The 24,873-nt window shown below is 42.7% G+C and overlaps 1 protein-coding gene across 26 annotated transcripts in view; it reads right to left on the reverse strand.

The window, feature by feature from the left end:
• LOC129821430 (E3 ubiquitin-protein ligase MYCBP2) overlaps nucleotides 1-24,873 on the reverse strand; it is a 294,275-nt gene that overhangs the window by 258,797 nt on the left and 10,605 nt on the right. For all 26 annotated transcript variants that reach the window (XM_055879088.1, XM_055879085.1, XM_055879096.1 and 23 more), the window contains exons 2-3: nucleotides 19,929-20,004; nucleotides 13,594-13,803 (exon numbers count right to left, since the gene is read on the reverse strand). In XM_055879088.1, coding sequence (XP_055735063.1) covers nucleotides 13,594-13,803; nucleotides 19,929-20,004 — 286 coding nt within the window. The remainder of the gene's footprint in view (nucleotides 1-13,593; nucleotides 13,804-19,928; nucleotides 20,005-24,873) is intronic.

Here is a 24,873-nt window from a genome sequence, read left to right on the forward strand (position 1 = left end):
ACTGCTTGAGAATATACACTGAGTGTAGAAAACATTTGGAACACCTGCTCTTTCCATGATACACTGACCGGGTGAATCCAGTTGAAAGCTGTGATCCCTTATTGATGTCTCCTGTTAAATCCACTTTCAAATCAGTGTAGATGAAGGGGAGGAGACAGGTTCAAGAAATACTTTTAAAGCCTCAAAACAATTGAGACATGGATTGTGTATGTGTGCCATTCAGAGCACAAATGGGCAAGACAAAAGATTTAAGTGCCTTTGAACAGGGTATGGTAGTAGGTGCCAGGTGCACCAGTTTTGGCGTGTCAAGAACTGCAACGCTGCTGGGTTTTTCACACTTAACAGCTTCAGGGTATGTGACATCCAGCCAACAACAGGAAATGGATTGGCTCGTCGAATGCCAATCACATGAGTGAGTAAGAAATATTTTTACAGGGCAGCCTATATTAAATCAAGCTATTTTGAGATGGAGTTACATTGCTTGTCAATCAACGACTATGCTCGATCTGTCTTTGGAAACCCTGTTCTGGTGCACGGCCGCTGAGTCATTTCATTGTCATCATAGCCTATACATTTAACTAGGTTATAAGAATAATAGTGAGCACATACGCATCATATACTGTTAAAAGGCATGCTGTCATTTGAGCAATCTGTTTGAATGCGCCACTTGATTTATTTTCTGGTGTTTTTGCTACAGGCCTCTGTGGGAGGCAGATCATTTGAAATACCGGTATGTCAGTTTTGCCGTCGTGCATAACTACAGCGAGCATTTACTGGGTCATTAGCTGTGTTTGTGTTTCTGTCAAGAGATTGCTCTATATATGTATGTTTTATAATATAGGCTATTGCCTATTATTTGCAGATGAAATAGGGTGCATTTTGACCGCTTTGTGCTTTCCGTGGTGCTGATCGACTTACAGGTTAATTTCTGACCGTTGTCCATGGTGCTGAATGTATTGGCTATATTGCGGCTTCTCTAGTTACAGCTTCAAATGTGCCCTTAGATTAGGTTCTGCGGTTACAATGCTTAGTAATATTAAACATGTGTTTAATTTTAAGAGAAATACAGGTGGTGATAGGGCACCTGGGCATGTCATCATTAAGCTACGCTACTGAGTACATGAATCCATCATGTCGTGTGTCAAGACTGGAGGCTGGTGGTGTGGGGTGTGTTTTCATGGCACACATTGGGCCCCATGATAAAAGTCGCACAACGTTTGGCAATGATGTTCAGATATCCTGTGGTATTCAATCAGTTCAATCTCTTTATGGCAGCAGTGTCCATCTGCAAATTGATTATTCCAGCAGGATAATGCCCCATGCCATCTCCTTGGCTAAGGGCAACCATGTCATCCATGACAGAGGGAGAAGCCTACATCCATGTGTACGGGTAACAGAGTCTAGCTAGCTACATTTTCAGATATTACAAGTGTCTAATTTGGTCAGAAAGTAGATTTCATTTCAAGTTAAAGTGTACTGTTAAACCACTGTCACTCGGGAGGCCCTAAGGCACTGCATCACAGTGCTAGCTGTGCCACAAGAGATCCTGGTTCAAGTCCAGGCTCTGTCGCAGCCGGCCGCGAACTGGGAGACCCATGGGGCGGCGCACAATTGGCCCAGCGTCGTCCGGTTAGGGGAGGGTTTGGCCGGCTGGGATGCTCTTGTCCCATGGCGCTCTAGCGACTCCTGTGACGGGCCGAGCGCATGCACACTGACATGGTCGCCAGGTGTACAGTGTTTCCTCCGACACATTGGTGCAGCTGGCTTCTGGGTTAAGCGAGCGTTGTGTCAAGGAGCAGTGTGGTTTGGCTGGGTCGTGTTTCAGAGGACGCACAGCTCTCGACGTAAGCCTCTCCCGAGTCCGCACGGGAGTTGCAGCGATGGGACAAGACTAACTACCAAATTGGATACCACGAAATTGGAGAGAAAAAGGGATAAAAAACATAAAAAACAAAAAAAGGCTTACGCAATCTAATGTCAAATACTGTTGAAGTAATATGGCTACAGGTTCATCTGCCTCACCTAAAGCCCATTCTCTTGGGAAGCTGCGATAGACCACTGTTACGTTCCACAGTTTCTGTGCTGGTTTGTATGGGTGTCTATTTCAGGAAATGTCTTCCTGAATTCCTAAAGCAGCTGATTGGTCGGCCCCATCGTTGATTGGAGCTCTGACCCCTCCCGCTCATCAGGAGATACTGCTGATTCTTCAATTACCGACTCCTTCTCCAGCTTGATAACAGCCAGTGTTCCTTTGTCAGAGAAAATAGCTTATTTGTATGTCCTGTGTTGGTTGTTGTGGTCAGTGAAAGTTGTTGACATTATTTTGTAGAAGCTCCTTCAAAGTTGTGTATGACAATAGGACTGTGTATTTTTGGTTATAGAAATTTTTCACTTATAGTATTGGTAAATTATTCTGTTTCATTTCTTCCCAGGGGGGGGGGGGACCTTGGGAGTGTTTAGGCAAGAGGCCTAATGGCATACATAACCTGTGGTATTTAATCTGTCTAGGCACACTAGGTAAGACCTGGACGGACCACCCCCTGTATTTTGGTTAGCGCGCCAGGTGGTGCTTAAGGTCAAGTTAGAATTGTGAAGGCAGGAGAGAGGCTTCCTTATCTTTGGTTCCATCTAACCCCTTCTCCCCACATTACCGTGTTTAAGAATACTAAATTCCTATCTAACTGAATTTCTCTGCCTCTGTCGTCCTTCCCCGCACCTACAATCACATACTTTTTTCACTCCACGGGGGTTGAGATGTAGCGGGGTGTTGCGTTCCCTCCTTCAAGAGGTGTGAGTAACAACCACCAAGTGCAAACTGTCAGTGTCTGGAGAACATGTATTAAATGCTTTATAACGTATGTGATAAACAGAGGTATATTTTCTGGGTGATTTAAATATTTGGTTCTCATCAAGCTGACCCACTCATACCCCACAAGAGGTCTCTTCACAGTCCTCAAGTCCAGAACAGTGTCATGATGTGGCCCTTTCAACTCAAATTTTAATGGTCACATACACAAGGTTAGCAGATGTTAACGCAAGCGTAGCGAAAACCTTGTGCTTCTAGATTCGACCATGCAATAATATCTAACAAGAAATCTAACAATTTCACAACAACTACCTTATACACACCAGTGTAAAGGAATAAATGACTATGTACATATAAATATATGGATGAGCGATGGCCGAAAAGATGCAGTAGATTGTAGAGTACAGTATAATATATATATATATATATATATATATATATATATATATATATATATATATATATATATATATATATATATATATATATATATATATATATGATGAGTAATGTAGGGTATGTAAACATTATATAAAGTGGCATTGCTTAAAGTGACTAGTGATACATTTATTACATCCTATTTTTAATTATTAAAGTGGCTAGAGATTTAAGTCAGTATGTTGGCAGCAGCCACTCAATGTTAGTGATGGCTGTTTAACAGTCTGATGGCCTAGAGATAGAAGCTGTTTTTCAGTCTCACGGTCCCAGCTTTGATGCACCTGTACTGACCTCGCCTTCTGGATGATAGCGGGGTGAACAGGCAGTGGCTCAGGTGCTTGATGATCTTACATCGGGTGGTGTAGGTGTCCTGGAGGGCAGATAGTTTGCCCCCGGTGATGTGTTGTGCAGACCTCACTACCCTCTGGAGAGCCTTGCGGTTGTGGGCGGAGCAGTTGCCGTACCAGGCGGTGATACAGCTCGACAGGATGCTCTCGATTGTGCATCTGTAAAGGTTTGTGAGTGTTTTTGGTGACAAGCTAAATTTCTTTTGCCTCCTGAGGTTGAAGTGGCACGCTGTTGCGCCTTCTTCACTACGCTGTCTGTGTGGGTGGACCATTTCAGTTTGTCCGTGATGTGTAAGCCGAGGAACTTAAACCTTTCCACCTTCTCCACTACTGTCCCGTCGATGTGGATAGGGGGGGTGCTCCCTCTGCTGTTTCCTGAAGTCCACGATCATCTCCTTTGTTTTGTTGACGTTGAGTGGGAGGTTTTTTTCCGGACACCACACTCCATGGGCCATCGCCTCCTCCCTGTAGGCCGTCATGGGTAAACAGGGAGTGAAGGAGAGGGTTGAGAACGCACATTTGTGGGACCCCAGTGTTGAGGATCAGCGGGGTGGAGATGTTTCCTACCCTCACCACCTGGGGGCAGCCCGTCAGCAAGTCCAGGACCAAGTTGCACAGGGCGGGGTCGAGACCCAGGATCGAGCTTAATGACGAGTTTGGAGGGTACTATGGTGTTAAATGCTGAGCTGTAGTCGATGAACAGCATTGTGGTATCCCTCTGTCTCTCTCCTACACCCAGGTTCTGTTATCTCAGGAAGTAAATTCCTGGAGGAGACTCTTTCCTCCTGGCCATGCAGTATAGAGAGAGAGTTTCACTGTAGAACAAAGAAACTTCTTCACAGAACTTGAGAACTGAACAATATCCATGTTTTGGAGAATGCGTAAACGGTCGGTGGAGAAGCCAGCTATGACCCGGTCCGTTTCATGTTAGCGACCTCATGAAAGACAATACAGCCACATTACCATCACTCTGTTTATACAGGTGCCTCTTATGAGGTTTACGTCTAATTATTGTATGAAATGAATGAGTAAAGATTAAACTATTTGTGAAATGACGTAATGCTAGGTTAAACCATTAATGTGAGAGAATTGAATTGCCTTTAAAGTTTACCTAAGTCATTGGCCCACCCCCATGATCACAGACATGATCTGGCTCATGGGACATCCCTTTTCTACTGTTTCGAATAAAAAACCCTCCTGAAGAAATCCTCGAGACCACATGTACCTCGATGGACACAGGTTGAGTTCAGACCACAAAAACCTCAGTATACGCTAAGGTTATAGTGGTTGTTTAATTCCTAACCATACCACGTGGAGCTATGGCTACACGGCAGGAAATGGTTCAACTCAGACTATCGATCCCGACAGAATAAGAGCAAATCTTAAATACTAATTGCTAGTCTGCAGCTAGAAATTATGTCAACCTGGGATGCGAAGACCGACAACCGCCAAAACCACTATTCTATAACAACATTTCTGAATGGTACTCTGAAGTATCCATTCTTACCACGAAAGACTTTAGGGAAGCAGAGAGAGATGCTCAGATGAACTTTCCAACAAAGATCACGACGACACACTAAGCGTAAATATGTATTGATTGCAATTATTCCCGAATGAGTGGGCGTTCATGTGCAAAGGATTAGCATTTCAATTAATATAAATGATCAACTGTGTAGTGACTCCTTTTTGTCTTTCCCGCCTTTCTCAGTCCACACCCACTTCCCTTTGTCCACCAAGCTGTCATATTGGCTTATCCCACTAGGGACCCTCCCTTATCATTTCCTTGTAACCATATCTACTGTTTGTTTGTTAATGCATTTCTGTGATTATTTAGTTAGTAAATAAATGATTAAGACAATTGGTGTATGGATGATTCATAGTAAAGGATGGGTTCGTGCAGATAACCAACAACTTTGGACGTTTGGAATGAGACTAACGTCAGGTAAAGAATAATTCATTCATTAGAAGAGTAGTTGATCAGATATTAAAATATCTGAAGAGTTATTAGAAAAATTCTAATTTTGTAATCTGAAGATTTTCCTTGGTGCCCCGACTTCTTAGTTAACTGCATTTACATGATTCGTTTAATCACATAATAATTACAGAGAATTGATTTGATAAAATAACAGTCTACACTTTAATGATGCCAAAGACAGGACAACCAGACTATGGGAGGCGCACAGTACTAGATAGAGCCATGACTACATGGAACTCTATTCCACATCAAGTAACTGATGCAAGCATTAAAATTAGATTTCTTTAAATTATGATTAAAAAAACCTTATGGAACAGCGGGGACTGTGAAACACAAAATAGGCACAGACATGCATACACACGATAACATATGCACTATACGCACGGATTTAGTACTGTAAGATATGTGGTAGTGGTGAAGTGGGGGCATTAGGGCACACAGTGTGTTTTAAAATCTGTGAATGTATTGTAATGTTTTTAAAAATGGTATAAACGGCCTTAATTTTCCTGGACCCCAGGAAGAGTATCTGCTGCCTTGGCAGCCCCACAACAAAGATCCACCACCATACTTCACAGTGGGGATGAGGTACTTTTCTGCATAGCTATCTTTCTGTGTACGCCAAACCCACCTCTGGTGTTTGTTTCCAATTTTCGTCTCATCTAAACATAGAACCTGGTCCCATTTCAAGTTCCAGTAACATTTGGCAAGCTGTAGGTGCTTGAGTTTGTAGTTTGATGACAGCAAAAGCTTTATGCTTTTTACCCTAACGTTCTAACGTCTGCAATTCTCCAGCTATGATCTTTGGAGATTGTGGCCACTCGAGCCAACCTCCTCACTATGCGTGGAGTCAATATAGACACACGTCCCCTTACAGGCCGATTGTTAACATCTCCAGTTGCTTTAACTTTTAATTATTGCCCTGATAGTGGAAATGGGCATTTTCAACCGTTGAGCTATTTTCTTATAGCCATTTCCTGATGTGCAGCTCAACAACCTTTTGTCGCACATCATTACTGTATTCTCGGGTCTTTCCCCATAGGTGATGGATAACTATGGGAACTTGGCCTGTGTGCCACCTCATATGTATACCCCAGTGAAACAGGAAGTCATGGCTTACCTCCTAAGTGTTCCTAATCACTCAGGAGAACTTAAAAATGTAAAATAGGATTGGGAAATATACTCAGTTAGATTTTATTCATAAGAATGTCTAGGGGTGCCAATAACTGCAGCACATGTTTGAGAAAAATATTTATTAATTTTTTCCAATAAATTCACTTCAAATTAAAATGTTGGATTTTTGTGAATATTTTAAATGAAAGACCAAGAGGATAAACCGCAATATGAGCCTGTTTTGCTCATATTTATCAGGGGTGCCAATATTAGTGTAGGGCACTGTAAGGGTGAGGGGGCCCAGTCGCGCCACATGAAGATACGCTAATTTAGTTTCATTGTAAATTGGTTAGCTAGCCTATGTCTCCTTGTTGTGTCCAGCAGTTCCACATCATTTGGGGAAAAGGACAGGGGGAGGGAGGTGGAGAATGTTGTGTTTTTCATTTGTCCTTCGCTCTGTGTGTTGCTCTAGCCCTACTGCTACAATTTTAATGTATTTGAGGACCAAATCATTATTTATTACGGGTACTGGCAACTCTACCACTTCGCTACAGTGTGGCGACATTACATTCCACGAAAGGGTATGAGGTTTGAGAACGAATTTGAAAAGATGCAAAGCTTTTCCCATTTGAAATCTTTATCTGAGATATGTTTCTACAAGAAACTCACATTAAACATACTGAGCAACAGAGATTAAAATAGAGTTGGGTATCACAGATTCATCAATCCACTTTTTCATCCGAGGCTAGAGGTGTAGCCATATTATTTCCAGAAACAACTGTCCCATTCCAACATATTTCAACTATAAGCGACCCCAATGGCCGCTTTCTTATAGTAATAGGCCATATTTTATCACGACATGTAACAATCTTTATGCACCTTCGGAATGTGTTCAATCTCTTACCAGATTTATCAACCACACATTTAATGACAGGCGGAGATTTTAAATGTATTTTGAATCCTTACATGGATAGGCTTCCTACTCGCTCTAGCACTTCACTGAATTCCACTACTGTCTTGAATATTTTAATTGGAACAATGAACCTTGTCAATATTTGGAGATTACAAGGATTATTCATTCTTCTCACATGTGCATAAATCATACACAAGAATTGACTACATTTTAACAGACTCTAAAATTGACATTTAACGTCACCTCTAACAAGTACCATAATATAATCATTTCCGATCACAGTCCCGTTTTATTACACGTGGATTTCAGTATAACAAAGCCTCAATTCAGCTGGCGATTTAATTCAACATTACTCAATGATGAACAATTTCACCAACAAAGAGCCAATTTAATTACGGACTATATGTTCCAGAATGATAATGCAGATGTTTCCAACTCCACTTTGTGGGAGGCATTTAAGGCTATTATGCGTGGGCATACAATATCATATGAGGCTACCATGAAAAAATGTAGGTAGAGAATTTGAAATCGGGGCACATGCTTGGGAGAGATTATTTGGAAGCGCCCTTATCTTCCAAATTGAATGACATAGAGCTCATATATGAATACAACACTATTCTCTCAAACCAAGTAAACACAACGCTATTAAATATTAAATAAAAACACTTCGAGTTGGGTGACAAGCCGGAAAAACTACTGGCGCGCCAGCTGAGAAGAATACAGGACAACAAAGTTTTTCATAAAATTACATCTAGTACAGGAGCTGTTACTACGGACCCAAAATAAATGAATGCATGTTAAAGTTTTATCAAGACCTCTACACTTCAAAGACCACTGTAGATACTGCGGAAATGTCTGATTTCCTCCATTCCCTTTCCCTAGCTAAATTATGCAGCACTGTTCAAAAGGGAGCTAAATGCAGAAATAACTTTAGAAGAGGTTGTCTCTGCAGTAAGTTCCTTCCTTAATGGTAAAGCGGCTGGCCCTGACAGCTTTGGTAAAGAGTTTTACAAATCATACTCAGAAAAGGTTACTCTTATGTTGCAGATGTTTCAACACTATTGAAACTCGCAGACTCCCAGGAGTCTTTATACCCAGCCAATATCACCCTAATATAAAGAAAGAAGAAATCGATCTATCTTCACATCGTCCTATTGCCCTCCTCGGATGCGATCTTGAGATGTTTACGAAAATACTCAGACTAAATAAATGCATTTCGACTATAACTCATGACCAAACTGGTTTTATCGCAGGCAGATTCTCATTTTCCAATGTTAGGCGACTGATGAACATCAAGTATTCAAAACATGACAAAGGTTCTAAAGTTGCCATTCTTGCACTTGACGCTCAAAAGGAATTTTACCAATTGGAATGGAACTACATTTTGACAATAATAAATGAATTTGCACTGGGCCCGAATGCTTCAGTTCACTAAATTACAATAAATCACCTCTGTTTTCATTTCACCGTTCCTACCGCCAATGGTGCCCCTTGAGTCCATTGCTATTCGCCATTGCTATGGAATCCCTAGCTATTAGTATCAGAATCCATCCTGCCATTGCTTCGCTAAACATGGGCAAGGTTGATCACTGCATCTCGCTCTATGCGGATTACATTTTGTTCGTCTCACGTCCCGAAGAGTCACTCCCACCGCTGTTGGAGCTCATCGAATAAATTTGGAGAACCCTCTGTGTACATCATTAACTGGTATAGAAATATTTTGATGTCATCCCAAAGGACTCTAAATGTATTTATAAATTGACCTACCGACATGATGGCCAGTAATATCTTCTACAGATATTACTGGCAATAACTAAGCAAAAAAAATAAATGTGGTATCAAATAAGGAAAACATTTGGTCTACCGGAGACCTCTGCCTGTCTTCCTATTTGCCATAACCATGCTTTCCCCCCTCACTAACTGACAACACTTTTTTATTCTGAAGTGAAAAGGAATTACTACTATTGCAGACCTTTACATCAATAATACTTTTGCCACAAAAATAATGACACTCTCACAGGGAAGAAATCATGGACAGGTTCTTCATGAGTGTCAATGCAACCAAACTTAGCTTTAAGTATTTGAGGGAGTTTCGGCATGCATTGCAGATTTGCTAACATCAGCTTGGCTGTTTATCATGACTGTTGTATACATTCCACAACAGGACAAGAAATGTAATCTTCTGATTTTAAAAAGCCTGAATTCATAAAATTATTATTAGGTAGGGCCCTAAAATATTATATATTTTTGCCTTATTCTGTTTTGTTCATTCCCAAATTCCGTTTTCCCCTTCGAGTTTTTCCAAGTTTCCCTTTTCTCCTTTTTTCGCTCTCAAGACATTTAAAAATAGAAAAACAACCAAATTGGATGTTAAGTCCACAACAATGCTTAAACCACATTTGTGGACCAAATAAGGTCTGGGAAACATCTGAGGAATATAGATTGTTGGGTGTAGTCATTTTATTTAACCAGGAAAAGCCCATTGAGACCCAGAGTCTTATTTTCAAGGGAGACCTGGCCAAGGCGGCAGCAACAATCAATACATTTCAGAATTAAAACATACAATTCAACAAAATGTTCCAGCCTAAAAAAGAGCATTTACACTCCTCTGTAACCGTCCCCTATTAAAAAGTGACCCTTAAATTCAAGTGTGCACCTAGCAAGAGGCTGTTTAGGTGTGTTTTTGTAGCATACATGTGATGGTAGTTTGCTAAATAAATACCCACTGGAATGATGAAAATAATCATATTCTACCTTGTAGTTAGCATTTAATTGACACGGTTTATAGGAAAGCCTTTCCATCATTACTAAAGGCTACACAAAGAGGTAGACGTGCGCACCGCACACACACAGATAAAGGCATTCTCGTTGCCTATTCATAAAGTTGCAGGAAATACGAATCACGGCAGAGGTGGCAAGGTAGCCTAGCGGGTAAGAGCGTTGGGCCAGTAACTGGAAGGTAAAAATCTGTCATTCTGCCCTTGAGCAAGACGGTTAACCCCAACTGCTGCTTCCTGGGCACCCGTGACGTGGATGTCAATGTCGATTAAGGCAGCCCACCGCACCTCTCTGACTCGGAGGGGTTGGGTTAAATGCGGAAGACACATTTCGGTTGAATGCATTCAGTTGTGTAATTGACTAGGTATTTCCGCCCCATTCTGTTCAGGTCTTATGATGAACTTGGGAAAACTAATACATTTTCAATACATTTAGTTGATTCCCTAATGAGGTTAAAACATTTTTGAATATTGTTGAATTCTATTTTAATGCCTGGATCACATGAGGGCCTAATTATCAAATTTGGACCAGAATGAGGCTCTCCACTAGCCAATGTTCCTGCAATGATGACTCACCATCTTCGTCGAATGTTTTCAGAATTTATCTGCAGTAGCCTATGCAAATTATGGATCAAATGAACAGCTTTCTCACCGATGCGATTCGGTAGGTTACACTGACTGATGAGTCACTCACTAAGTGGATTTCGACTCATTGTTACCACTTACAATACATGGGACATGCAAATTCACGCATCATGCCCTCGCCCTTCTCCGTGCAAAGACATTTGACTGCAACCAACCTCTGCGCACACAAATTGTACTGGGAGGTAGGACAGACTGCGTTTTCCTGCCGTCGCTATCTATCCAATTGTTGTGTCAGTTAAGAACAAATTCCTATTTACAATGACGGCCTACCGCAGCCAAACCCAGACGACGCTGGGCTAATTGTCCGCTGCCCTAAGGGACTCCCAACCACGGCCGGTTGTGATTCAGCCTGGAATCGAACCAGGGTCTGTAGTGACGCCTCTAGCACTGAGATGCAGTGACTTAGACCGCTGCGCCACTCGGGATCAATAGATCGCTAGAAGATGCATACCGTTCATTCTAGCGGGAGAGGGCTCGACGGACTAGCGATTTGAAACTTTTAATAAAAGTAGCCTATTTTACATGAATCTTAAAAAGTATTCAGCTGAAATTTTGTCTGTAAACAGCTAATGAGCTGACGGCCGGCACAAAAAAAATGCGGGGATTGCAGGACACACACACGCAAACAAAGACAGGCTACACACACACTCCCTACTCTGTGTGCTGTGATATTGCTCCTGGGGACGTGCTCTGTTTCAGTGAGGCCACAGTGGCAAAGCAGTGACGAGCAGAGTGGGAGAGACAGACGCAGAGAAAAGCAGGGAGGGAAAGAGAAAATAGTCAGAAAGAGGGCGCGCGCCCAGTGCCAGAGGGCGCGCGCCCAGTGCCAGAGGGCGCGCGCCCAGTGCCAGAGGGCGCGCGCCCAGTGCCAGAGCTCTGGCACTGGGCGCGCGCCCTCTGGCACTGGGCGCGCGCCCTCTTTCTTCTGCCAGAGGGCGCGCGCCCAGTGCCAGAGGGCGAGCGCCCAGTGCCAGAGGGCGAGCGCCCAGTGCCAGAGGGCGAGCGCCCAGTGCCAGAGGGCGAGCGCCCAGTGCCAGAGGGCGAGCGCCCAGTGCCAGAGGGCGAGCGCCCAGTGCCAGAGGGCGAGCGCCCAGTGCCAGAGGGCGAGCGCCCAGTGCCAGAGGGCGAGCGCCCAGTGCCAGAGGGCGAGCGCCCAGTGCCAGAGAGCGAGCGCCCAGTGCCAGAGAGCGAGCGCCCAGTGCCAGAGAGCGAGCGCCCAGTGCCAGAGAGCGAGCGCCCAGTGCCAGAGAGCGAGCGCCCAGTGCCAGAGAGCGAGCGCCCAGTGCCAGAGAGCGAGCGCCCAGTGCCAGAGAGCGAGCGCCCAGTGCCAGAGAGCGAGCGCCCAGTGCCAGAGAGCGAGCGCCCAGTGCCAGAGAGCGAGCGCTCAGTGCCAGAGAGCGAGCACTCAGTGCCAGAGAGCGAGCACTCAGTGCCAGAGAGCGAGCACTCAGTGCTAGAGAGTGAGACACAGCGAGAGTGAGACTGAGTCAGTGAGTGAGACATGGCGGTAGCTAATCCTCACAGACCAGTGCTTTAAGCCTCTCATAGTGTTGCTATAAATTATCATGGCAGTCAAAAGGGTTCAACAACACTAACTCAGAGAAACAGAGCTCAGTGTCGGGGCGGGGCGGGAACCTGAGAGCAATGGGAGATACAGGATATAGGCTACAGGGGGTGAAACTAGGTATCACTAGGTAGAGATCTAGGATCAGCTTCCAAATCCTAACATTTGGTGGAGAAAATACTAAACTGACTCTAGGTCAACATCTAGAGGCAAAGTTCACCATATAGCCGAGACTAAAATGGATGGGTATACGGTAGGACAGATGCCCAAAGTTAGGGTGAGATATGATGTGCAACATACTAAGGAGATCACATTCCAACTTATATTTTGCTAACTGATTATTTAGGAAATTTCAAGGTGCATTTCATATTTTAGGACAATTGAGGTGGATATAAATGATACCAATTTGTTCCATTCTTTCTGACCTTAGGAAGCTTGATATCCAATATATTGGGATAACAGGTTGAGGACCCAAGCTAGATAGCCCGGTAAATTGGAATATTTACCCAGCGGCAGCAGCCACCAATTAGCCATTGGCTGCTGTCACCAGGTTGGCTGCTGCCATTGGCTGCTGTCACCAAAAATTCTAATTTACCAGGCAATCTAGCTTGGGTCCTCAACCTGTTATCCCAATATATTGGATACCACCCTTGAATTGGAGTCTGCAAAAGAAGACTGAACTGACTCCCTGGCTAGCACATTCCCTGTAATCACGCAGGCCTACTTCTCTAGTTGTACTGGCAAGCATCCCTCTCCCTACACTGTTTGCCTCCCTCCGAGTGCATTCGTTTCAGCTTGCCCGGTGTTTCTTTCCACCCATAAAAATGCAATTACTAGAACGGACAAAGCCCCTCCGACCATAGCAATTTGAGTAGGGCACTCAATTTGGCTACATGTGGGTACACTCAATATGGCCACCTGTCATGGAACGCTGATGTGAATGTGAATGTCTGTTCTATTTTAATGTATTTCTACCCTTCCACCAACCCTGTACCCATCCCTGTGCTTCTGAAGTTACCTTGGGCAGCTTGATGGCGGGCTCACGGTACTCCTCCTCCTCCTCGCTGTCCGAGTCACCGCTCTGCACGGAGCTTTGTGAGGCCAGGGACGACTCCCGCTGCTGCCAGTCCAGCACGCAGTGGCGCACGTTGCAGTACACGTTGAACGCCGATGGGTTGCTGTGCAGCTTGATGTCCGGCACACAGAAGGCCCCATCGAGATTATCCGTCTGTGGAGAAGATAGAGATAAAGTATAAGAAATACAGCTATGACTCGCAAATCAAACAATATTGTTTCAGCAGTCAACGAATGAAGGCAGATTGCCCCTCAAGCCTCCATCAAAAGAGAAGAGACAATTAGAATGCATTAGAATGCATATTCAAAGATGCAGGCATTCTTGGAGGAAGACATAGGCTCAGTTCTTTAGCTAACTGTAGCAGTCCCATGGAGATTGATTCACTGTTTGAAGTAGAAGATTGTCGAGACACTACAATAAAGCCTAAAGAGGGATAGTGAGATACAGCCTATTCTGCGAAACTAAGCCTAATGTGATTCTGTCTGCGAGAAGAGGACACAGTTCTCAGATTTCAGTGCAAGAAAAAGGATGAGAAAGGGTGAGACAAAGCAACTCAAGTGAGAGAGCGATGACAAGAAGAGGGACGGCAGGATAGGGGAGGAGAGGAAGGTAAAGAATAGATTATTTTATTGTGGTGTGAGCCGTGACGGGTAGGAGCGAGGACAGGCCAATAACCGTTGAGGGGAGTGGGACTGTTTTTAAAATTAAGGCTAACAGTGGAGGGGATGCGGCCATTTGGAAAGTGGAATACCTAGTCAGTTGTACAACAATGCATTCAACTGAAATGTGTCTTCCTTCCCGCCAGGCTACCTACCGCCCCATTTGTAGGTCAATGCCTTGCAGTGATAAGGACATGACTGGCACACAAAGCCATACACAATAATTTAGGATCTGTTATGCCTCTTAGATGATAATAAATACGTTAACATGGACAGGGGGGACAAGACACTAGATCAGGAAGCTTTATGAACACAGGCCCTGGTCAACTTTTCTTTCTTTTTTTTTTTAAGTGCCTCCTTTTGTTCCTTACACTGTCAATATGGATCAGTAGAAGCACTGAATGGCTTTTAAAACGATGCTAAATAACCCAGCATTGCCGCCAGCAGTAAGGTCAATGAGTCATTGAAATGAGGGGTTGGATAAATCTAGCTGAGAGGCATAAATTATCTTCAGGTCGGAGAGAGAGGAGCTCTTCTGCCAAAAAAAAAAAAAAAGAAAAAAAAAAAAAAGTTGGATAAATGTAGATAAACTTGACATTTTTCCGCAAGGACTTATACAGGATACTAACCTCAACATTAAAACCTTCAATCCAAATTCCATACCTAAAACCTTGACTTTGGACAAAATTACCTGAATGGACTATTACTTTCAAGGACTATCGAGCAAAAAAAACAAAAAAAGAACAAACCAAAATCTGCAGAAGAAACAGCAGAACCTGGATATACCAGCCAACACAAAACTGAGTAATATTCAATCTGAAGCTACTTCCAAAAAGTAAGAGACAATCTCTAGGTCATTTTGTTATATTAGCTAAGTAAATAAGTATACTAAACTACCAAGCTGCAAGGACAGAACAGCCCTGGCGGCACCTTAAATAAAAGCGATTCCCAAACCTTCCATAACAAAGCCACCACCTACAGAGAAATGAACCTGAAGAGCCCCCTAAGCAAGCGGAACCTGGGGCTCTGTTCACAAACACAAACAGACCCCAAGGACAGCAAAACAATTAGACCCAACCAAAATCAGAAAAAAAAAAAAAAAAAAACACTTGACACATTGGAAGGAATTTACAAAAAAACTGAGCAAACTAGAATGCTATTTGGCCTTAAAACAGAAAGTACACAGTGGCAAAATACCTGACCACTGACTGACCCAAAATTAAGGAAATCTTTGACTATGTCCACTCAGTGAGCATTGCCTTGTGAGTGAGAAAGGCCGCAGAAGGCAGACCTGGCTCTCGAGAAGACAGGCTATGTGCACAATGCCCACAAAATGAGGTGGAAACTGAGATACATTTGGCAGGAGGTTAGGAAATGCATGACCATATTAGAGACACATATTTCCCTCAGATTACACAGACACACAAAGAATTTGAATACAAACCCAATTTTGATAAACTCCCATATCTATTGGGTGAAATACCAGTGTGCAATCACAGCAGCAAGATGTGTGACCTGTTGCCACAAGAAAAGGGCAACCAGTGAAGAACAAACACCAGTGCTTGTTTATTTTCTCTTTTGTACTTTAACTATTTGCACTTTATTACAACACTGTCCACAGACAATGACATTTGAAATGTCTTTATTCTTTTGGAACTTTTGCGAGTGTAATGTTTACTGTAAATTTGTATTGTCTATTTCACTTGCTTTGGAAATGCAAACGTATGTACGCCATGCCAATAAAGCCCCTTAAATTTTAATTGAAATGAGAAGAAATCCACCATCGCATGTAGGCTAATGCCTGATAATAATTATTGCTACAAAATGATCAATGAAATAAATCAATACCACCTAAAAAGCTGGATAGACAAAATCAAATGACTTCTTTTCACGGACCAGGGTAAAGGGTTACTACACAGTCCTCCTAAGGCAACCTCCGGATGGAGAATGCATCATGCTATTGATTGTTTTCCCTTTGCCTTGCTGCGTTGTCAAAATTCTGGCATCGAAGCCACTTACAGACGATGATACATTTAGGAAAGAGAGGTCATACATTTTTTCAGTGCACAACACCGGGCGGGAGGAGATATTTACTAGAGGTTGACCGATTAATCGGAATGGCCGATTTCAAGTTTTCATAACAAATCGGGGGGGGGGGGGGGGAATAAAAAAAATAAAAAATAATAATAATAAAATCGGTATTTTTGGACACCGATTTGGCAAAAAAAAAAAAAAAAAAAAAAAAAAAACTTTATTTCTCCTTTATTTAACTAGTCAGTTAAGAACACATTCTTATTTTCAATGACGGCCTAGGAACGGTGGGTTAACTGCCTTGTTCAGGGACAGAATGACAAATTTGTACCTTGTCAGCTCGGGATTCAATCTTGCAACCTTACAACCTTACTAGTCCAACGCTCTAACCACCTGATTACATTGCACTCCACGAGGAGACTGCCTGTTACGCGAATGCAGTAAGAAGCCACGCTAAGTTGCTAGCTAGCATTAAACTTATCTTATAAAAAACAATCATAATCACTAGTTAACTACACATGGTTGATGATATTACTAGTTTATCTAGCAATGTCCTGCGTTGCATATAATCGATGCGGTGCGTATTCACGAAAAAGTACTGTCTTGCTCCAATGTGTACCTAACCATAAACATCAATGCCTTTCTTAAAATCAATACACAGAAGTATATATTTTTAAACCTGCATATTTTGCTAAAAGAAATCCAGGTTAGCAGGCAATATTAACCAGGTGAAATTGTGTCACTTCTCTTACGTTCATTGCACGCAGAGTCAGGGTATATGCAACAGTTTGGGCCGCTTAATTTGCCAGAATTTTACATAATTATGACATAACATTGAAGGTTGTGCAATGTAACAGGAATATTTAGACTTATGGATGCCACCAGTTAGATAAAATATGGAACGGTTCCGTATTTCACTGAAAGAATAAACGTCTTGTTTGAGATGATAGGTCATTAATATGGTCAAATCCTGAAACTAAGGCTCGTATTTCTGTGTGTTATTATGTTATAACTAAGTCTATGATTTGATAGAGCAGTCTGACTGAGCGATGGTAGGCACCAGCAGGCTCATAAGCATTCATTCAAACAGCACTTCCTGCATTTTGCCAGCAGCTCGTCGCTGTGCTTCAAACATTGAGCCGTTTATGACTTCAAGCCTATCAACTCCTCGCCGCTACCTGGGCTCGAACCAGGAACACATCGACAACAGCCACCCCCTGTGGTCACCACCTGCAGAATCACTCCTTTTTTGGGGGGTGTCTTGCTAATTGCCTATAATTTCCACCTTTTGTCTATTCCATTTGCACAACAGCATGTGCAATTTATTGTCATTATTATTATTGCTTTTTTCGCGTATTCGCTGTTGTTAAATCATCCCCCGTTTGGCGAAGTAGGCTGTGATTCGATGATAATCAATGTGGTGCCTGTTAATTTATTTGCAACGCAGGACAAGCTAGTTGAACTAGTAATATCAACCCTGTGTAGTTAACTAGTGATTGTGCTAGCAACTTATCTTGGCTCCTTGCTGCACTCGCGAAACAGGTGGTCAGCCTGCCACGCCGTCTCCACGTAGTCTCCCTCTCAGCCATAATCGGCGTCCAAAAAGCAGATTACCGATTGTTATGAAAACTTGAAATCGGCCCAAAGTAAAAATCGGCCATGCCGATTAAAATCTGTCAACTTGTAATTTAAATATATACCCTTTTTACAATTTCGAAATTAAACATATCTAGTCCCCTCATTTGACGCAGTCATAAGTATTTTGAACATTCACTTCTAGGGTATTGAAGTAGTCAAAAGTTTAGTCCCATATTCATTGCACACAATGACTCGATCAAGCTTGTGACTCTACAAACATGTTGAATGTATTTGCAGTTTGTTTTGGTTGTGTTTCGGATTATGTTTTGCCCAAAAGGAATTACGCGTAAACGTAAAAACCGACAGCTATCTGAACGCTTCAAGAAAGAGAACACTACTGTCTGCACAATTACAAACGGTCTACATAGCATAGGCCTATTCTTAGCCCTTGACGTCTGATTATAGTCAGCAGCCTAAAGGCAAAGGCTATATCAGTTGAGATGTTTTAGGTTGTTTTGAACACGATAACATTTCCACACACAAAAAAGCTGAGTCTGAAGTCTGAATAGCAAAAGCATTAAACTGCTTCAGGATGAAACTACTACAATAGCATTCCTCACTTTTCCCTCCTCCTGCCATGCCAGACTCCACCCATTTGTGTGTTTGTAAGCAGAGAAGCAGGCAAATGCGGAAGAGGCCCTAAAAAAGGTAGGCTCAGCGATATAACAGGTGCAGAAAGTAAACAGCAGAGTGGGTCAATTTACACAACAACTAAGAGTTCTGAATTAAGTGGCTCAACTTCGCCGCTGTTCCGTTCTCGTCTCTACCACGTAGCTGCGTGAAGTGAACTTGCGCACATACTGTGTGTGGCTGTGTGAGAGCGAAATCTTCTGTCTCGCACGTCGCAATATCTGTGGTGCTGCACGTGCAAAGTCACTTCGCTGAGTATACCTTTAAATACCATGCTGTGACAGAGGGGGAGGCGTGTTCTAAGGCACAAACTGGCCCGAGCCGTATCAGAGGGGGAAACGGGCGTGAAATGGGACCAGTCCCACACTAGATCAGAGAGGGGAGCCAGAGAGAAAGGAACCAGCACCACCTGTATGAGAGAGGCATGAGTGGAAAATCGGACCAGCCGCATTCCATCCGTCTGTGATGTTTTGGGGTGTGCCTGTCTGCATCTCTACCCTCTGCCTGCTTGTGGCTCAACACTCAGAGGGAAAAATGTTTTAAGTGCTTAAGAAAGGAAATCCTAAACAGCCAGGCGTTACCAGGGTCCCACCGCAGTGCAGATGACACTTGCAATGTGAAAGAAAATATAAATATATCCAACAGGCTTCGACATCAGCTCTGGGGGTTTGTTTAGGTTTTGGAGACTATAAGGGTAGGGCCTACTACACCATTTTATTCCTAGCCCTGCACAGAGAAACACAAAAGAAAGTGTCCTAACACAGGTGAGGAGATGGAGGGCAGGCTGGCAACGGTTTCCGTGGAAATGTGGAACACATAGGTTGCTCAGCAACAGCTCCATCACACCCAAGCCAGACCCACACCCATTACTACCTCAGCTACTCTTCCAGGTGTGAGAGAGCTGGAGCCCTGGCAGTTGGTCAAGCCAACTAAATAAAACGGCGTTCCTGGCATCCAACTTAAATATTAATGAGGGAGAAACTAATGCATTAATGTTGTTATAATCAACAATCAGCAGAGTTCATTTGATCAACGGCAAAACCAGCTAAGCAAGCCTGTGCTCATACATGTATATAGCCTAGGAGGTGTAGTTACGTAAATGAGTTGTACCATGAAAATAAAATGCTTTGATAAAGGTGAAGCATTACAAGAAAATAATTTTATTCTCAGCTTGAGATTCTCAATAGGCAACTCCAACTTTTTGACCAAAAAGAACTAAAGCAACAAATTTGCAATGAAATCATTGTATTATTCTGAGAGAAAAAAATGAGTAACTCACAAGGAAAGAAAGGACCCTCTTGTACCAATAAAATATCTTACCTTGGTTCTTGTTTTGACTTTTGACTTGACCTTTTGGCGCCGTTTCAGCTTCTTCTTGCTCAAAGTTTTCTTTCCCCTGAAACACATTATGAAATAAATGAGCAAATTCAGTAACAGTTGGGCCTATAGACACAGAAATGTCTAATCAATATGGTAACATGCAAAACAAAAACAAAACAAAAATTGGTGACAGCCGGATTACCGACAGGCTACATGCCCTGGGGCCACGACCTCCAAACATAAACAAATATATATATATATATCCATACACACACACACACACACACATACTACACTCAGCAAAAAAAGAAACGTCCTCTCACTGTCAACAGCGTTTATTTTCAGCAAATTCCACGTGTAAATATTTGTATGAACATAAGATTCATAAGACAAACTGAACAAGTTCCACAAACATGTGTCTAACAGATATGGAATAATGTGTTCCTGGAAAAAAAAGGGGGGGGGGGTCAAAATCAAAAGTAACAGCCACCAGCTACATTAACCTCTCTTGGGCACGTGAGACGGTAGCGTCCCACCTCTTCAACAGCCAGTGAAACTGCTGGGCACCAAATTCAAATACAGAAAAACTCGTTATAAAAATTCAGAAAATAAAACATTTTACATAGGTTTAAAGATTAACTTCTTGTGAATCCAACCACGGTGTCAGATTTTTAAAAATGCTTTACGGCGAATAGCATACCTTACGAATATTTGATAACATAGCCCACTAGACAAATCATTACAAACAGTAGCCAGCCAAGTAGGACAGTTACACATGTCAGAAAGAGATAAAATTAATCCCTTACCTTTGATGATCTTCATATGGTTGCACTCAGCAGACATTCATTTACTCAATAAATGTTCCCTTTGTTTGATAAAGTCTCTTTATATCCAAAAACCTCCCGTTTTGTTCGCGCGTTTTCTTCAGTAATCCACAGGCTCAAACGCAGTCAAAACAGGAAGACAAAAAAATCCAAATTGTATCCGTAAAGTTCAAAGAAACATGTAAAACGATCTTAATATTCAATCCTCAGGTTGTTTTTAGCCTAAATAGATCGATAATATTTCAACCGGACAATAACATAGTCAATTTAAAAGGTCAACAAGAAACGCACTCTCGGTCTCGCTCATGAAAAAACCTATGTGACACGGCAGGGTCCACTCACTCAGACAGCTCTTACTTCCTCATTTTTCATGATACATTCCTCAAACAATTTCTAAAGACTGTTGACATCTAGTGGGAGGCATAGAAACTGCAATTTGAGTCCTAAGTCAATGGATACTGCAATGGCATTGAATAGAAAACTACAAAACCAACAAAAAAAAACTACTTCCTGAATGGATTTTTCCCAGGTTTTTGCCTGCCAAATCAGTTCTGTTGTACTCACAGACACTATTTTAACAGTTTTGGAAACGTTAGAGTGTTTTCTATCCAAATCTACCAGTTATATGCATATCATATCTTCTGGGCCCGAGAAGCAGGCAGTTTAATTTAGGCATCAATTTCATCCAAAATTCCGAATGCTGCCCCCTAGAGCCCTAGAGAAGTTAAGTACTGCAGTGCATCTGCTACTCGTGGACAGCACCAGATGTGTAGTTCTTGCTGTGAGATGTTACCCCACTCTTCCACCAAGGCACCTGCAAGTTCCCTGACATTTCTGGGGGGGGGGGGTTCCAGACGTGCTCAATGGGATTGAGATCCGGGCTCTTCGCTGGCCATGGCAGAACACTGACATTCCTGTCTTGCAGGAAATCACGCACAGAATGAGCAGTATGGCATTGTCATGCTGGAGGGTCATGTCAGGATTAGAGGTAGACCGATTATGATTGTTCAAGGCCGATACCGATTGGAGGTCCAACAAAAGCCGATAATGATTAAATCGGCCGATTTTTTATATATATACACATTTGTAATAATGACAATTACAACAATACTGAATGAACACTTATTTGAACTTAATATAATACATAAATAAAATCGATTTAGTCTCAAAAAGAATGAAACATGTTCAATTTGGTTTATATAATGCAAAAACAGTGTTAGAGAAGAAACTAAAAAGTGCAATATATGCCATGTAAAAAAGCTCATGTTTAAGTTCCTTGCTCAGAACATGAGAACATATGAAAGCTGGTGGTTCCTTTTAACATGAGTCTTCAATATTCCCAGTTAAGAAGTTTTAGGTTGTAGGATTATTTCTCTATACCATTTCTATTTCATATACCTTTGACTATTGGATGTTGTTATAGGCACTGTAGTACTGCCAGCCAAATCTCGGGAGTTGATAGGCTTCAAGTCATAAACAGAGCAATGCTTGAAGCACAGCGAAGAGCTACTGGCAAACGCAGGAAAGTGCTGTTTGAATGACGGCTTACGAGCCTGCTGCTGCCTACCGCCGCTCAGTCAGACTGCTCTATAAAATATCAACTCAGACTTAATTATAATATAAACACACCGAAATACGAGCCTTATGTCATTAATATGGTCAAATCCGGAAACGGTGGCAGCCCTAAGTCAAATATTGCTGTTACATTGAACAACCTTCAATGTTATGTCATAATTATGTACAATTCTGGCAAATTAATTAGTCTCCCACAGTTCGCAACGAGCCAAACTGCTGCATATAGCCTGACTCTGCTTGCACAGAGCGCAAGAGAAGTGACACAATTTCCCTAGTTAAAATAAATTCATGTTAGCAGGCAATATTAACTAAATATGCAGGTTAAAAAATATACATGTGTATTGATTTTAAGAAAGGCATTGATGTTTATGGTTAGGTACACATTGGTGCAACGACAGTGCTTATTTCGCGAATGCACTTGTTAAATCGTCACCCGTTTGGCGGAGTAGGCTGTGATTCGATGATAAATTAACAGGCACAGCATTGATTATATGCAACGCAGGACAAGCAAGATGAACTCGTAATATCATCAACCATGTGTAGTTAACATAATCACTAGTTAAGATTGATTGTTTTTAATAAGATAAGATTAAATGCTAGCTAGCAACTTACCTTGGCTCCTTGCTGCACTCGCGTAGTGGACAGGTGGACAGCCTGCCACGCAGTCTCCTCGTGGACTGCAATGTAATCGGCCATAATCGGCGTCCAAAAATGCCGATTACCAATTATTATGAAAACTTGAAATCGGCCGACCTCTAGTCAGGATGAGCCTGCAGGATGGGTACCATGAGGGAGGATGTCTCCCTGTAACGCACCGCATTGAGATTGCCTGCAATGACAACAAGCTCAGTCCGATGATGCTGTTACACACCGCCCCAGACCATGACGGACCCTCCACATCAATCCCGCTCCAGAGTACATGCCTCAGTGTAACGCTTATTCCTTCAAGGACAAACGCGAATCTGACCATCACCCCTGGTGAGACATAACCGCGACTTGTCAGTTAAGAGCACTTTTTGGCAGTCCTGTCTGGTCCCATAGGCGACGTTGTTGCCGGTCATGTCTGGTGAGGACCTGCCTTACAACAGGACTACAAACCCTCAGTCCAGTCTCTCTCAGCCCATTGCGGACAGTCTGAGCACTGATGGAGGGATTGTGCGTTCCCGGTGTAACTCAGGCAATTGTTGTTGCCATCCTGTACCTGTCCCGCAGGTGTGATGTTCGGATGTACAGATCCTTTTCAGGTGTTAGACGTGGTCTGCCACTGCGAGGACGATCAGCTGTCCGTCGTATCTTAGGCATCTCCCAAATTGTGCGCCGCCCCATGGGTCTCCCGGTCGCGGCCGACTGCAACAGAACCTGGACTCGAACCAGGATCTCTAGTGGCACAGCTACCACTGCGCCACAGTGCCCTTAGACCACTGCACCACTCGGGAGACCCTGTCAAACTTAACTATCGTTAGTTAAGGCAAGAAATACAGATACCAGACACAGCACCTTCAGAATGTATTCACACCCATTACATTTTGTTGCGTTACAGCCTGAATTTAAAATCGATGAAATTGAGATAATGTCAACGTGGAATTATGTTGTATTTAAAAATGAAAAGCTGAATTGTCTTGAGTCAACCCCTTTGTTATGGCAAGTGTAAATAAGTTCAGGAGTAGAAATGTTTAGCAAGTTACATACTGAAAAGAATATATACATTTCAACATAGTGTAGATCCCAGGTTTCATGAGCTGAAATTTTAAAAATCCCAGAAATGAGGATCAGCACAAAAACCATCTCAAATACTGTGCACAAATTTGTTTACCTCCCTGTAAGCGAGCATTTCTCCTTTGCCAAAATAATCCATCCACCTGACAGGTTTGGCATATCAAGAAGCTGATTAAATAGCATGATCATTACACCGGTTCACCTTGTGCTGGGAACAACAGGCCACTCTAAAAAATGTGCAGTTTCACAATACCACAGATGTCTCAAGTTTTAAGGAAGCGTGCAACTGGCATGCTGACTGCAGCAATGTCTACCAGAGCTGTTGCCAGAGAAATTAATGTTAATATTTCTACCATAACAGTTTAGATAATTTGGTAGTACGTCCAACCGGCCTCACAACAGCAGTCCAGGATCTCCACATCCGGCTTCTTCACCTGCAGGATCGTTTGAGACCAGCCACCCGGACAGCTGACAAAACTGAGATGTATTTGTCTGTAATAAAGCCCTCATGGGGAAAAAACTCATTCTGATTGGTTGGGGCTGGCTCCCTAGTGGGTGGGTCTATGCCCAACCAGGCCCAGCTATGACTGCGCCTCTGCCCAGTCATGTGAAATCCATAGGTAAGGGCCTAATGAATGGATTTCATTTCACTGATTACCTTACATAAACAAACTCAGTAAAATTGTTTAATGTTGTGTTTACACTTTTGTTCAGCATAATAAGTTGCATGGACTCTGTATGCAATAGGTGTTTAACATGATTTTCAAACAACTAACTCATCCCTGTCCTACAAACACATACAGATAATTGTACGGTCCCTCAGTTAAGCA

The sequence above is a fragment of the Salvelinus fontinalis genome, chromosome 23 (genome assembly GCF_029448725.1).
Source record: "Salvelinus fontinalis isolate EN_2023a chromosome 23, ASM2944872v1, whole genome shotgun sequence".
Taxonomy (NCBI): domain Eukaryota; kingdom Metazoa; phylum Chordata; class Actinopteri; order Salmoniformes; family Salmonidae; genus Salvelinus; species Salvelinus fontinalis.